Below are 15309 nucleotides of genomic sequence, written 5' to 3'. Positions count from 1 at the left end.
CATCTAAGAAGAAAACTAAAATTTGAGTTTTGTGTATGCCAACAAAAGGGCAAAATCGTCAGGGTAACAATTATTCCACTTTCGCCTAAAACGGCATTGTTTTCAGAAACCTCTGAGCAAAATACTGTATGAATATGTGCCATCATGCCCTGAAACTTCACTTAGTGACCTCTTTAGTCACAGGAGGGATATCGACAGCTCCGTCGTCAAGAAGCGGCGTCTCTGGCATCTCTTTCTTCTCTTCAGATATATCCTTAGGCCCCAAGAAACTTGGCTGGTTCGTAGAAGACAATAACCTCGCCCACATTCTATCCGTAATCACTACATTGTTCTGTTTCTCTGTGATCCTCTGTGTCAGAAAAGGACAAACAAACAAACAAACAAAAAAGACACGATTCAGAATTTCTCACAAGTATGGGACCAAAAGATCAGAGTTAGACAGGTATCAGTAACTTACGTAGTAAGGGATGTATGTTTGTCTTCCATTGACAAGACCACTGGTGTAGCCAGTGTAACCAGCCATTGCACCATGAACTGCGCTCTGAGCAAGAAGTGTACAGTAAACATTGTCTGATGCATTGCTTGGAACAGCCCGGATCATGTATGTAGGATCAATGTATTTGAGATTCATCACCATCTTAATCTTTTTAAAATAATCCTACAACAAAGAGAGAAAAAAAACATCAAACACTATGATGAATTTTTTTGTAATAGCATAAGAATCTCATGATCATGAAAGTAGTCTTACCTTGATGCTTTGTGCTAACCACAAACCAACATCTTTAAGAAGTTTGTTCCCAGAAGCATCTTTAAGAGTAGATTCCATGCTTTTGGACATCAAATCTTGTCCTGCACCTTCAGCTAGAACAATCACCATGTGACCATGCTCCTTGAGCCGTTTCTCTATGAACTCCAAGAGTCCACCTTCTCCTTCGAGGTAAAATGGTGACTCAGGAATCAAGCAACAATCAACATCTCTGCTGGCTAATGTAGCATACATCGCTATGAAACCTGTAGTAACAATCATCAACTACCCTTAATCAGTAACAGCTCAAAAAGTTTTTTAAGTTGCAATGCTTAAAATCAAGAACTTACCGCTGTAACGACCCATAAGCTTGACAAAACCGATACCATTCTCATTACTCTCGGCTTCAACATGTGCTGCGTTAATCGCTCGTTGAGCTTCCTCCACAGCAGTGTCAAACCCAAAAGATTTATCTATTACCGGAATATCGTTATCTATCGTTTTTGGAATTCCAACCACAGCAACTTTAAGTCCACGCCTTCTAATTTCCTACATGGTTTTATACAATTTAGGTTCAGTTGTTGACTGTTAAAACTTATAACTATTATTCTAATAAGTATATCACAGTGGCATTACCTCAAATATTACAGAAGCACCTCGCTGTGTTCCATCTCCTCCAATAATATAAACCTAAATGATGACAAAAACTACATTAAGAACAGGTCGATTAACTTTTCTTAATACAAAGTAAAAAACAGTGGATGTGTGTTCTTCTCGAACCTGATTGATTCCTCGATCTTGAATGCTATCAACTATCTTCGTGGTATCGTGTCCACCTCTTGAAGTCCCGAGGATTGTTCCTCCTCGCTTATGGATATCATTCACGACTTTAGAGTTTAAGGGGATGGTATTCTTGGCGTAGAATCCTCTGTATCCACCCTGAAAGAGTTCCACAAATGAGATTCATAAGGACAACAACAGTAATGAAAACCAAACCATAAATGAAGAGATTAACAATGATTCACAAAAACTCACATCAATTCCAAGAATTTTCTTTACTCCATACATGTACGATAAGCTGCTAACGATTTCTCTGATGACGGTATTGAGACCGGGACAGAGACCTCCACATGTAACTATGCAAGCATGAACTTCATCCGACTCAAAGTAAACCTTTTGACGTGGACCAGCGCGTCTAAAATGTATTCCTCTTGGACCATCCTTGTGAACAACAACCTGAATAAGAAGAGGAAAGAAACAAAGCAGTTTAAAACCTCGCTTTGAGAAAGACATAATCAACTAACATCACTCGTCTCTTGGTGAAATTACCTTCTCGGGAACACTATCGTCTGCATCAACAAAGTATTGCCTGATAAATTGAAGAAAAACAAATATAAAAACACATTCAAATGTGAACAAAAACTAAAGCAATCAAAACGTCTGATATAGGTGAAGACACTTACTTAACCACTGAGTAAGCTGGATTGTCTTGCAATGGATTCGTATAAGTCTGCAAAAACATGGGAAAAGAATCAAACCACTAAACATACTCAAAAAAGTCAAAACTATGAAACAGATCAAAGCTAAAGGTTCCTCCTTTAATTAACTAGAGCGATCACAGATTCGATCTTTTTTGTGTAGATCGAGAAAACTATCAATCAAAATCAAAATTAAGCAACACAATCAAAATTTAGCAAGTGAACACATACAGGAAGATCAGGAAGGTAATCGATGAGATGAGGAACGTCTTGTAGAATATAACCACCAGGACCGTTGACGATCTTAGGCTTGTTACTTCTCGGACTAGTCATAACGGAAGGAGACACAATCAAAATCAAATCAGATCAAAAAAAAACTTCGTCAATGGGTGACGAAAAAAATCCAATCTTTTGAAATAACAGAGCAGTGAATCAAACACGTTGATCTAATACAAGGCAACCCGTTTTTGTAGGAATGTAAGTCAGATTAAACAAATCAGAAGAGGTAAGAGAGAGAGAGAGTGAGAGAGAAGAAGAAAGTTGAAGCTTTTTTTTTTTGGTTTAGATGAGGAATTTAATCGAACAGGTGGTGGGCATTTGAAGAAAGCTTAAGATATAAAAAAAGAGAATATAAAATTTTATATATACATATACACACATTTACATGTATGTATATGTTAAATTGGGTTACTGGAATCTCGTGTGTATATATATATAAAAAAGGTGATGATCAGATCACAGAGAAACGAACGTTGAAACTTGGAGAAGATGATTCACATTCTTCTAGAACAAGACTATTTTGTTTATTCATTAAATTTCAAGTTTCCTTTTATTGACATCGATTGATTTTTGGACCTTGCAAAACAAGTTCAGAATTATATTTTAAAAACAAAAATTGTAAAAACAAATCTTATTTTTGTGTGAAGTTACTGTTTCAGATCTTTTGGAATATTCCTATAGTTTTTTAAATAAAAAGAAAGAAGAATCTTTTTAAAGAGAGAAAGACAAATCAAAATTGTGTATGTCGGCTGATCTCTATTTTATGTTTGTGTAATAGTTTAATAGTGTTTCGTCGATTTGGAGATTGTTTTTCTTACTATTTGCTGGAGTATAATTTATGATATTTTTCATGAGTTGACAAAAAGTTTAGTAGTTCATTATGTTAAAGGATGACATACTTGCTTACTGCTTAGTCGTTTTACATTGGAAAACAATATACAGTATATGTGTGCTGACAAATATGCAATACTTTAGAAAACAGCTTGCGCAATGTTAATTATGTAATCGTTAATGATTCTTGGTAATGTAATGTGTATCGAGGTGGAAAGAAACTGACGTGCATTTATTTGCAGCCTTGCAGGTCGCTTTCGAATCAGAGAATCACAAGTAGTAGTAGTGAAGTTGTATTAAATATGGCCGTTATTTCCGTTTCTTTCATATGATTCGCTAATCTCCCGCTTAAACGTTACACAGTATTTTGAGATCGATCTCCTGCATACATCACCGTGAGCCGTGAGGTCCCGACACACATAACGTAGGACATACCTATTGGGCCGGATATGAAATCAAATTTCTGAAAAGAACGAAAAAGAAAGAAGCTAAAATTTGGTCGATTGTGAAAGCCCAATATAAGTCACAGGTTGATGATAAAAAGATTCACCACTTGGCTTTTGAATTTTTTCTGTTGGTATCTAAATACCATGGCTTATTTATATTATTTACTGCACACTATATATTGTGACATCTATTGAAATCCGTAGTAAATAATTAACAGAAAAAAAAAACTGATTTATCTGAAAGCATTCGTTGAACCATGGTATAACAGTTTAAGCAAAACTCTTACCAATTTTAAAAATAGTATCCAAAATAATAATAATAATAATAATAATAATAATAATAATAATAATAATGTTCATATATACAGCTAATATAGTATATGTTTATTCTATAGTATAACATACATTGTGTGTAGCCTTGCTCACCGAATTTTTTACTTTGTTTTCTTTTCCCTTTACAAAGAAAAAGAGAAGAAAGAAAAAAATGAGAAACCTAATAGTAATCATTAGATCAAAATAAATGATGACCGTTTGATCTGTTGTTCAACCAAATCTGCGGCTAGGCCCCATCCTCCCGACACCATCATTGGACCTACAACAGTGTAGAAACTAGAAACCATTGTGTTCAAACGTCCAAAGAATATTACTGCATATATACTTATATTTGCTTATATTTTGCATATTTCAAATAATGTGAAAGAAAAGTAAAAAAGAACAAGATTCTTAAAAGTTAAAAACATGTGTTTGTCCTATAATCCAAAGAGATTATCCTTAACTGCTTTTGTTTCCTATGTTCCTTCTTTATTTTAAACTAACAAATATGCTTCTCATAAATTAACCCGTAACTATATATGTTCAAAAAGTTTCGTGACCACAAAGGTTAAAGAAGGTTTACCAATTTTATACTCAATAATGGATGTAAGAAGAATAGTGTGCTATCAAATTTTACGTAGAGACATAATGAGAGGAAAGCCTCAACAAAGTTGGGGAGAATTTGTATAATTACGAATGGATCCTCTATTGACTTTCTAATTTCCTTTTTTCAATAGATATATAAATTTATACATCAATCAAAAATCAAAAAGTGGTTGACATGGTCTGATATGTGTAAAATGTGTCATACAAATATTGTTTGCACAAAAAGCAACATATATGCATATTTTTTTACAACAACTCTACTTGCAGCTTGACATAACAAAAGAAAAATGCTACTGTATTATACAGACCGCCTTAAATATGAACACAATAATACAGAATACACTACACTTTACTTAACTTAATTAGACAGAAATAAATAGATAAAACAAAAAGAAAAATAAATAAAGGTTTGGTCAAGAGACTGTTGAGTCGCACAAAGACAAGAGGGAGAGTGCAACTAGGGTTTTAACCTTTTCAGTCTCAACTCCTTTTATTTCCTTTACTCTTCTTCTTCCTCATTTCTTCTTCATTTCTTTATCTACTTGACATAAATTTTTTCTGTACTTAAAGTCGTATCTACATGTGTTTCTGTGTCTCTTCTGGAACCAAAGAGAGATAATAACAATACTGTAATTGTAATTGAAAAAGTACAAATATTCTTATCTTAATATAAATCATATTGGTTATTAAATCTCACTTTAATTACTATATATATTGAGATCACTCCCGTCTTTATCAAATTCTTCTTCCTTCCTCTCCCTTTCTCTAATCCAGTCGATCTCATGTAGATCTGGTAATCTTTATACTATTTGTTTTCACTTCTTCTTTCCTTGTTTTCTCTTTCTTTCAATTGTACCTATGTGATCATTACTCTCTGGCTCTATGCATGTTAATGACATCAACTGATCATCTTTCAGTTTCTTTCTTTAGCTTTTAATAGTGGTAGATCTCGTACTGACATAAAATTTTGATAATCTTTATCTTCATTTTACTATCTTTGTCTTCTTTTGGTTACGCTAGAAATTGTGTATCGAGATAAATATCTTTGAAAACTTTTTTTTTTGGTTATAAACTGCAGATCATTTTCTCATGCAATCGAGATAAATCATTTAGCTATTGCTCTAAAGGAAATGAAGAATAGTAAATTTAACCTCATAGATTCAAAGCTCGAAGAACATCATCATCTTTGCGGATCAAAACATTGTCCTGGATGTGGTCGCATGATTCAAGCTGCTACTAAACCAGTAATATTCCATTCCTACCTATATACATGTATTCCCAAGAATAAAAATAAAGATATCATCCGTCGTCACTTTTTTCTTTTGTTCTTTCTTTAAACTTGTTCAGCCTTCTTTTGTTTTTTAGAATTGGGTTGGATTGCCGGCAGGAGTGAAGTTCGATCCGACGGATCAAGAACTTATAGAACATTTAGAAGCAAAAGTGAAGGGAAAAGGCAAAAATGAGAAATGGTCATCGTCTCATCCACTAATCGATGAGTTTATTCCCACCATTGATGGAGAAGATGGGATATGCTACACTCATCCTCAGAAGCTTCCAGGTTCATATCAATTCGTTAGATATAAAAAACTCTTGAAGTTAACTCGATATCTATATGATCTGCATGGAACGATTTTTTGAAGTTAAGGAGATGAAGATATTTTGTGCTTTGTATACAAGCAATTTAATTAGTAATCACCACTCCATTAAATTTATTTATTTTCTTTTCTATTTATCCTAATATTTATTATATAGTTTATTTATTAATTTATTAAAATTTAACGTAGTAGTGATTACCAAATTTTATGTATTTTACTACTAAATCAATAATCAATCTTTTATTAGTAGTAATCAATTAAATGGAGAAGTGATTTCTTTTGAAACATCCTATTCCTGTATATATTGTATCGATATGATTTGGTGTAAAAAAAGAAACACAACTTTTCAACGAAACTTCTTACGAAAACAAAAGAACTGATGCGATGCATCTTAATTTCTTTTGTTTGACGTCTTCTTAATATCTTTTTATAATTGGATAACTTCTTAGTTCATACATATTATATATAAATATGTAACAAAGTATGTGCATGCAACTTGAAGTAGTAGTATCGGAATCTTGGATAATGTTTGGTGACCCAACTTTGGAAACCAAGTTTCCTCATAAATAATAGTATAACTTGCTCCTCTTACACTAATTTTAGAAATTCAATTCAAAATTATTATTATTATTTTTTTCTCTTGCAATTAGGAGTGACAAGAGATGGCTTGAGCAAACACTTCTTTCACAAGCCATCGAGAGCTTACACAACCGGAACAAGAAAACGACGCAAAATCATCCAAACAGATCACGACTCGGAGTTAACCGGATCATCAGAAACCAGGTGGCACAAAACGGGAAAGACAAGACCGGTTATGACCAACGGTCAACAAAGAGGATGCAAGAAGATATTAGTACTTTACACAAACTTCGGCAAGAACCGACGACCGGAGAAAACAAATTGGGTAATGCATCAATATCATTTGGGGATTAATGAAGAAGAGAGAGAAGGGGAGCTTGTAGTATCTAAGATCTTTTATCAGACACAACCTAGGCAATGTGTAAGTAATATCCATTGGTCTGATCATCATGGTTCCAAGGAGGTGACTGGAATTGGTGTCGGTGATGAGATCTCCGGCGTAGCTGCAGCGTTGCAGAGTCTTGGCTCCGGTGATGTCGTTTCTAGGGTTAGGACGAATCCCTATACAAGAGGCTTTGATGAGGTATATATACAGTATATACCATACTAAAAATAGATATATATATATATATAGTATGATATATATTACTTTTTTTTCTCTAATTTTACGATACATTTCTTCTCTAGCTAATGCTCAACTTTTTACGTGAAAGAAATCGAATTATATATTGTGGGAGTCTTAATGCAACAAAGGAGAGTTTAATTAAACAAACATTTTCTTGTTGTTGGCAATTAACATGTATGTAATCAAGGGGACAGCCGAAGCTTCAAAGGGAAGAGAAAACCAGCGTATGTCTGGCACGTGCGAGGAAGTACATGATGGGATCATAAGACCATCAACAACATCATCAATGTCATCTCATCATATGATTCATGATCATAATCAATATCATCAAATCGGAGATAGAAGAGGGTTTAACATATCATCATATCCAATGACCCCTACTATCACATCGCAACATGAGTCAACCTTCAATGTCACAAGTACTATGCCCTTTCAGGTAAATTATTTTTCCTTTAATTATCAAACCCGATAAATTCATTCCTCCAAAGAAGCTCAAATCTAGTAAAGTCAATGCACGCGAACGTGCATGGGATTATGTATATAGTAGTGTTTCTTGTGGTCGTCTTGGACATTTAATCATAACCACTCATTTAAATAAAGACTAATGATTTTGGATCTACAGGCTCATGCAAAAAAGTAATTCATGCAATACATACAAGATCAATTCTTGTTCATCATTTGTTATATTAATAACTCATAAATGGGATCAATTCATAAAATAGCTTGCAAAAGTAAAAAAAAAAAAAAAAAGCTTAAATGGGTTGCGTAAATGGTTTTCTAATATATTCAAACTACAGAATATGTTATTTAATTGCCATGACTCTTTGCTAGTGGGATGTACTGTTTATATTTGTTAGAATGGTTTTAGTATTGATGCTTTTATGACATAAGAAAAGTGAGTATTCGTATATATAAACTGACAGCAGCAGCAATTAAGAGGTCGGTCGTCTGGTTCGGAATTAGAAGACCTAATAATGGGTTGTACCACAGCTACTTGCACAGAAGACGTAAGTTTCTAACCAACATGTGTATTAAATTAATTTAATACGTAATTGTTCTAACATAAATTCTGTGGTTACTGTATGGTTAATATTGATTAAATTCGCAGGAGCATTCAGAAGCAAACCCACCGCAAAATGCAGAGTGGTTAACGTTTCCACCCTACTGGTAAGACCAAAATCAAATTACGTACATATAACACTAAAACATTGTACTATGGACAATTGTTAATCAATATTCAATAATTAATCAGCTGGACCGGCCACAATTTTGCAGGAACCAAGCCGGATCAGAGGGTCAAACCATAAATTTTAACAGAACCTCCGATCCTGACTAGCTTTTGATCGATGCTGGAATTGCTGAGCTACGTAAGACTGAGTAATCTCTGCCATTTACATTAGAGGTTGCGGCGAATGCTGATTCACTCAAAAGAAGATTGTAGTCTGTTGTTATATTCCTCAACAACCTAATTACACATGAAAATCACATATCTTTTAGAAACAAAATCATAGACTCTGTATTAAAGAATCACACACACACACAAAAAAAAAAGATCATGTTTTGCAGCTTCATTATATGACTGTCTCATAGATAAGGCGTATGTATCGATAAATCCGGTAAGACTTTACCTTCCTCTGCGAAGGATGCAGTAAAACACGCGGTCTCATCGAGCGCACATGTTCGAAAGCTGCAGCTACGGTCATACCCTTATGCTCAATCAGATAGCAGAGAACAACAGTAGTACTTCTTCCGCGACCAGCTTTGCAATGGACAAAAGTTGTCTTACCAAGCAAAGCATTCTCTGTTACATAAAAGGGGAATGCACATAATAAACAACCGGACTAGATGCAAATAAGGGTAAAAGAGAGCACAACATCACATAACACTCACTGTGAATGAAGTTGACAGCTCGAGTTATGTCAGCAATCAAAGGAGCAAACAGGTAATCACGTGTTGGTATCACTAGATGCTCCATTTCATAAGCCTTTAAAAACAATTTTGAAATCATCAAAATACTCCACAAACAGATTTTGAAAACACAAGACTTGGGGGGAAATTTTAAAAAAAACCTACATTGTACAAAGAAGATGGTACCAAAGTCTCAAAAGGGTCATTAAGAGTGATTACGCCACCAACACCTAATTGTTTTAGCCTCGGAACATCCTTACGAAATGGAACAGCTCCCATCAGAAGATACTAAACACACACACAAAACAAAACAAAAAAGCTTTATGTATCAGATAAACGTCACATAGACTCAAATTGAACAATTGATACACAAAAGATTTGAAGAAAGAGCTCAAATTTCAACTACATAACTAACTACACAGACAGAAACAATCCTGACTTTTAGATCGTCTGAAAAATCTGACCTTTAACATCAAAATTGCTTCCTATTTCGGATTCCTATTTCCTAATGCTATAAAGTTATGTCCTTTGAATCTCATTAGCAAAAAAGTTTAGTGGAATCTAGTGATCAGAAACTAAAAATAGTCTCACTTTCTCAGGAAATCAAATTAACAAAAAAAAATCAAAAGACCTCATCGATTTGATCCCACCATCGGAACTGAGACTGGAGTTTGAAACGGACGAGGTTGTACAACAGAGTTGGGTAAAACAGGATCCGACCACCAGCTCCGATTAGAGCTCTCTTTGCTTTATCTCCCTTAGAACCATAATCTTCTTCTTCTTCCTCCTCGAAACGGTGTCGTTTCGTGATGATCGCTGCTGCGTCTCGCCGTCATCTTCCTCCGTTTCATCGGTCATCGCCGGGAAGAAAACTATTTCAACGAGTTATATGGTCAACGTTTTTATTTCATCATTAATATTCTTCAACGATTTTAGACATATTTACAAAATCACCCCTCCATTACAAAATAAAAACGTATTAAGGCCCATTAAGACGTGTTAAGGCCTACTAAATTAACTATAATCAAAAAGGACAAAAAGGGGAAAAGGACTTGTTAAGAAAAAGATATCTATTTGACACGTGGCAAGCATTTATAAATTCTCTATATTTGCGTAAATGCCACTGCCACACACACACTCGTAATTTCGACGCTATCTCTCTGGACTCTAGAACATTCCGATATAAACCACAAGTCGACGATTCAGAGCCGAGGAAGGGAGAAGAAAGAAGAAGATGTCGTGGCAGACTTACGTCGACGATCACTTGATGTGCGATGTTGAAGGCAACCGCCTCATCGCCGCTGCAATTCTCGGTCAAGACGGTAGCGTCTGGGCTCAGAGCACCAGTTTCCCTCAGGTTTGGGTTTATTTCTTTTATCAAGTACTGATCCTTACTTGCTAGTTGCTACGCGTGTTCTACTGTTTTTTTGGTTAGATCTGTGTTGAAATTTGCAACCTTTATTTGTTTTTTTTTGGCTTTTTTTTTTTTACGTTTTTGAATCGGTTCTATTAGATTGAATTGGTATCACTATGAGATCACATTAGCTCATGCGTTTCAATTTTTCTAGCTTTAGCTACTGAATCACCAAAATTCAGCATTTTTCTGGTTTGGTTTTGGTTTCTGATTCATATGTTCTTGTGGTTATAAATTGTCAAAGATGTAGTAGAAAACGTTTGATTCCACTAGTTTAAAGCTCCCTTCAATGGAGAAGTTGTGACTTTTGAAAATGGAGAACCTTTTTGTGTTGTTGAGTTTGGTTTCCTGATTCACATGTTCATGGGTTTTGTAGTTCTTCCAGATACTAGTTGTTGTTTAAGCAATGCTGGTTATGTAGTTCGTTCTGATCTTTCTGTATTGTTGTTGTTGTTTTAGTTGAAGCCAGAAGAAATCGAAGGCATCAACAAAGATTTTGCTGAACCTGGAACACTTGCTCCAACAGGATTGTTCCTTGGTGGCAACAAGTACATGGTAATCCAAGGAGAGCCAAATGCTGTCATTCGAGGAAAGAAGGTAACTAGAAATTTTGATTTTTGGCTGAGTTTGATGAATCTTTTGTTTCACTGCTAACTTGTTTTTTAATGAATTGATGTTGCTTTCCCTTCCATTGTAGGGAACTGGTGGTGTTACCATCAAGAAGACCACCCAAGCAATGGTCTTTGGTATCTATGATGAACCAATGACTCCTGGACAATGCAATATGGTTGTGGAGAGGCTCGGTGACTACCTCATCGAATCAGGGCTCTGAACCTAGCTGATGCTATATTCATGTTGCTGATGTAATATTCTAGTTGTGTCGTGAGAGAAAACTATATATATATCGAAGGTGATCGATCATTCGACTGTGTATTACCTACCATGTGATGGATATTGGGGTTGTATGATTTCTATAACAATATGATATTCTCTCCATTTGTGGCTGAGTTGAAATTTTTAATGAATGGACAGTGAGTGTGGTGCTTTAGCTATAGAGTTCATGAATGGTTATGCAGATGGAGATTTTTGTGAATTTCAGTGAGGACAATTCAGAATCTCAGATCACATGACAATGGATACAATATAATTTTACTATGGATACAATTGATTGAATTCAGACAACTTTCAGATAGAATGTCTGTACAACGATTTCACTGCAGGAAGAAAGCCAAAATCACAGACGGTCACTATTTCTATATCAACTAAACTATTTAGGAACAAATTTTGCATTTTTCTCGCTATTGCTACATTCCTGCAAAAACACCGACTCAAATTTCTTTCAGATTCCGGGTTACAGCTCCAGTGAATTCATAGTTTGCCAACTCCAGGACAACGAGATCATGAGACACAGTTTAAAAATCCATCTGAGTAGTTTGTTTCCGCGTGAAGTTGAAGCAGAGGAGGTCAATGCAGTTGCATTCGTTGCCTTGGTTTTGTTCCTGCAAAAAGATATTAACAAATCTGTAAGAACATGTATGTATTGTTCTCTTTTTGCAAATCTGAAACAAGTATATTTATGACATACCCTCCTGCAGTTATGTATATGCATTTGTCATAACCTGTAACAACATTGAATCAGATGAAGGTAAGATCAAGACTGTTATTGAAAAAGTAAAAGCTGGTGATTTTGTTTACTTACTAGGGTCCTTGTTGACCTTAACACCAGCTCCTCCAAAGCTACAAGCGACGTCTGTTGCTCTATTCTGCTGGAAATAGCTATTGAACACGAAAGAAGCATGAGAAACCAAATTATCTGGTTGGAAACAAGGCTGGCTCGGTTGAATAGCTGTGCAATCAACATTTCCAGGACCACAAGCCCAATCCAAAGCACCTTTCAGATCTCTCTCCGAAGCTTTAGAAGAAGCAATGCACCAACTATTACTATTCCCCCTAGAGTTTGTACCACTCGAATTCGAGTGAAACCCGTTGCTCTTTCCCGTGAAATCCAGCTGATAAACACTTGTCTGGTCAGGGTAGAACAATCCCCAGTTTCTCTCTGAATCTAAACCCGTTTTCCTATTCTCGTTAAACAACGAGAATATATAAACGTTCATTGCCTCTCCTGGCTTTGCAGGTGTGCCTTGGTTGGTAACCACATGGCGGATTATGTTTGAATTGTATGTCTCAGCGTTGTCAGGAGACGCAGCAGCTTTCTCCTTTGGTGAACCTTTTGTTGGCCATCCAGTCTCAGTAACCATAATCTTGATAGTCCTGAAGTTTAAAGCCGTGAGAGCGTAATAGAGAGCATCAACTTGAGCATCAAACATGTTTTTGTAAAGCAACCCAGTGTTGGGGTCAATCACTTCAGAGGAAGACTCAAACAAGACATAATCCAAAGACACATTGTTTGGAGAATCTCTGTAAGCGTAGTAGGGATAAAGATCTATCATGAAAGGTGACTTATTCTCTGCAAGGAACTCAAGCATTGGTCTCAAGAAATAAGCGTAGCTGCTGTTGAACGCTCCAGCAGAAGGAGGGAAAGATCTAGAGAGAACACCAAGGGAAAGAGTCGTCGAAACTTTGATTCTCTTACTCAAACCGACTTTTCGAAGCCCGGTTAACACGTTCTGCATCGCGGGGACAACGAAAGATGAAGCATTGATGTGTGGATCGTCAGTAGATTCAGCTCCAACGGTAATGTAAGTGATCTTGGTCGTTGGATAGTATGGTAAGACGCTGTTCTTGAGCCACGTGTCTACATTTGTTTGGGATTGTGAGAAAGCGTTGAGATCAGAGTTCGGAACACCAATCATAAGCTCAATGCTTGTGTTTCCAAATGCTTTGAGGACTTGTGAATTGTAATCATAGATTCTAACGTATTTGATGTTGTGCTGTTGAATCAATTGAACAACTTTTGCCGGTGTCGGAAGATCGTCGGCGCTTCTTCCGTAACAAACTCCGACCTTGCCACCGTAGCAACAGTCTGCCAAAAAATTAGGGGAAAAATAAAGACAGAATCAAATGTCTAGAAGATGTATAAAGGCTCAAAATTGGAATGAGGGTTTAGATTATGCAATTAGTATAGCTCTATGAAGATGTCTAGAAGCTCAAAGGTCTAACAGTAGATAAGACAGAATCTATTTAAAGCAAGAATCGAAATTGGAAACCATTGGATGATACTTTTGCTGCTCAAATTCAGAACAAAGTCTCAGACCACTCTTGAAGTGAATACTAAAAGAGAGAAACAGAGGATGAGTAAGAGAGACAAACCTAGAAGTAGAAGCAGAAGCAGAAGTGAAATGGAGAAGATGAGGTTGAAGTCTCTCGTCGTCATTGCTGAGTAACAAAACTAACACACTTTGGTTTGCTTCCTTTCCTCGAAAGAAGGAAGCTTTATCTTCTGGCAGCTCCTTCTTCTTCGATTTTCTGAAATAAAGTTCGAAGCTTTTTCTCTCTCTACCAAAGAAAGCTTCGTTTAAAGCTCTCTCTCTCTCTTTCTCTACAGCGAGAGTGGGAAACTAGTTTAGTTATTTTATTTTTTATTGTTTTTTTTTTTTCTTGTCAGAAGTTGAACACTGGTCGGGAACGAAGCGGGCCTCAGGCAGTACAATTAATTAGATTTGATAGAATTGTCTGGATTCCGCTAAGCTCTTTGAGAGATTCCATTATTATTCCAACTTTTTTTTTTTACTTTAGTCGCCCGTTATTTATGCGTTATTCTCAAAACTACCCTATTATAAATTAAAAAAATTGGTCCCATGGAATTTAATTTTTTTTTTGTTGTTGTTGAGCTTTTGTATATGCTTTAAATAAGAAAATCAATTTGATCACAAAATACATATTTTGCTTAACAATTTATAAATTGTGGGAGAAACATAATTTCAAACCGACAAAACAAAAAGTAATGACACTTTGGTTTTATCAACAATCAAATAATTATATAGAGTAATTCGGATCTCCAAAACGAGAAAAAAAAAACAAAAGTAATTAAGATTGTTATTATCGCCAGCTGTCAAACATACCAGAGATAGCCAGCCGGAGGAATGGCTCTGTTGTGGTGCAGTTTATGGGCCGCATCTATAATTCAAAGCCCATTTAATTTTTTACAGCCCGTTTGATTTAACTCTTTTTTCTTAATTAGTATGATTTTGTTATTTTATTAGTTTTTTCCCGGTCTCACGCGTTCAAAATTAATAAGTCCGTTACGATTGACGAATCGTCGTCTTCTTCTCTCCGCACTATCTTGAAATTGCTTATTCCCTTTGCAAAACCCTAGAAAGAAATAAAGAGAGAGAGTTAGAGAGCGATAATCCCAAGAAAATTCAAAAATGGTGAAGATCAAATCGAACTTGAAGCAGCTTAAGCTCCTCTCCGTTCCAGCTCAAGAAACCCTAATCTCTTCCTTCTTGTAAGTTTTTTTCGCGATTTCTCCTTTTTTTTTTTTTTTTTTTTTTTTTTTTTTTTTTTTTTTTTTTTTTTTTTTTTTTTTTT

At 35.5% G+C, this 15309-nt stretch overlaps 5 protein-coding genes and 1 pseudogene across 7 annotated transcripts in view; 3 read left to right on the top strand and 3 right to left on the bottom strand.

Annotated features, from left to right (window-relative positions):
- LOC104761724 (ATP-dependent 6-phosphofructokinase 7) lies at window positions 14–3050 on the bottom strand. Its single transcript, XM_010484838.2, has 10 exons — window positions 2455–3050; window positions 2209–2255; window positions 2075–2114; window positions 1781–1981; window positions 1526–1684; window positions 1382–1435; window positions 1096–1294; window positions 749–1011; window positions 458–658; window positions 14–349 (listed from the first exon to the last, which is right to left on the bottom strand). Exons 1-10 carry the CDS (start codon window positions 2554–2556, stop codon window positions 158–160), a joined length of 1458 nt encoding a protein of 485 aa, XP_010483140.1. The 5' UTR covers window positions 2557–3050; the 3' UTR covers window positions 14–157.
- LOC104761722 (NAC domain-containing protein 10-like) lies at window positions 5416–9038 on the top strand. Of its 3 annotated transcripts, none has more exons than XM_010484837.2 (8): window positions 5416–5490; window positions 5776–5941; window positions 6063–6255; window positions 6943–7454; window positions 7684–7932; window positions 8426–8503; window positions 8605–8663; window positions 8772–9038. In XM_010484837.2, exons 2-8 carry the CDS (start codon window positions 5828–5830, stop codon window positions 8830–8832), a joined length of 1266 nt encoding a protein of 421 aa, XP_010483139.1. In that variant the 5' UTR covers window positions 5416–5490; window positions 5776–5827; the 3' UTR covers window positions 8833–9038. The 3 variants fall into 3 exon arrangements, with proteins under 3 accessions (XP_010483139.1, XP_010483137.1, XP_010483136.1); XM_010484835.2 differs by having other exon boundaries at window positions 8423–8503; XM_010484834.2 differs by having other exon boundaries at window positions 8420–8503.
- Window positions 8644–10281, bottom strand: LOC104761723 (annotated as a pseudogene).
- LOC104761720 (profilin-5) lies at window positions 10532–11870 on the top strand. The gene is made up of 3 exons (XM_010484832.2): window positions 10532–10761; window positions 11278–11415; window positions 11516–11870. The coding sequence occupies exons 1-3, from the start codon at window positions 10639–10641 to the stop codon at window positions 11648–11650; spliced, it is 396 nt and encodes a 131-aa protein (XP_010483134.1). The 5' UTR covers window positions 10532–10638; the 3' UTR covers window positions 11651–11870.
- On the bottom strand, window positions 11952–14321 carry LOC104761721 (glucan endo-1,3-beta-glucosidase 13). Its single transcript, XM_010484833.2, has 4 exons — window positions 14089–14321; window positions 12518–13801; window positions 12404–12437; window positions 11952–12317 (listed from the first exon to the last, which is right to left on the bottom strand). Exons 1-4 carry the CDS (start codon window positions 14150–14152, stop codon window positions 12170–12172), a joined length of 1530 nt encoding a protein of 509 aa, XP_010483135.1. The 5' UTR covers window positions 14153–14321; the 3' UTR covers window positions 11952–12169.
- LOC104761719 (mitogen-activated protein kinase kinase 6-like) overlaps window positions 15016–15309 on the top strand; it is a 2483-nt gene continuing 2189 nt past the window's right edge. The window contains exon 1 of the mRNA XM_010484831.2: window positions 15016–15226. Coding sequence (XP_010483133.1) covers window positions 15147–15226 — 80 coding nt within the window. The 5' untranslated portion in view covers window positions 15016–15146. The remainder of the gene's footprint in view (window positions 15227–15309) is intronic.

Source organism: Camelina sativa, chromosome 18, assembly GCF_000633955.1.
Source record: "Camelina sativa cultivar DH55 chromosome 18, Cs, whole genome shotgun sequence".
NCBI classification, from domain to species: domain Eukaryota; kingdom Viridiplantae; phylum Streptophyta; class Magnoliopsida; order Brassicales; family Brassicaceae; genus Camelina; species Camelina sativa.
The sequence above is the reverse complement of the archived record's forward strand: the minus strand, read 5'-3'. Positions and strand labels throughout refer to the sequence as shown.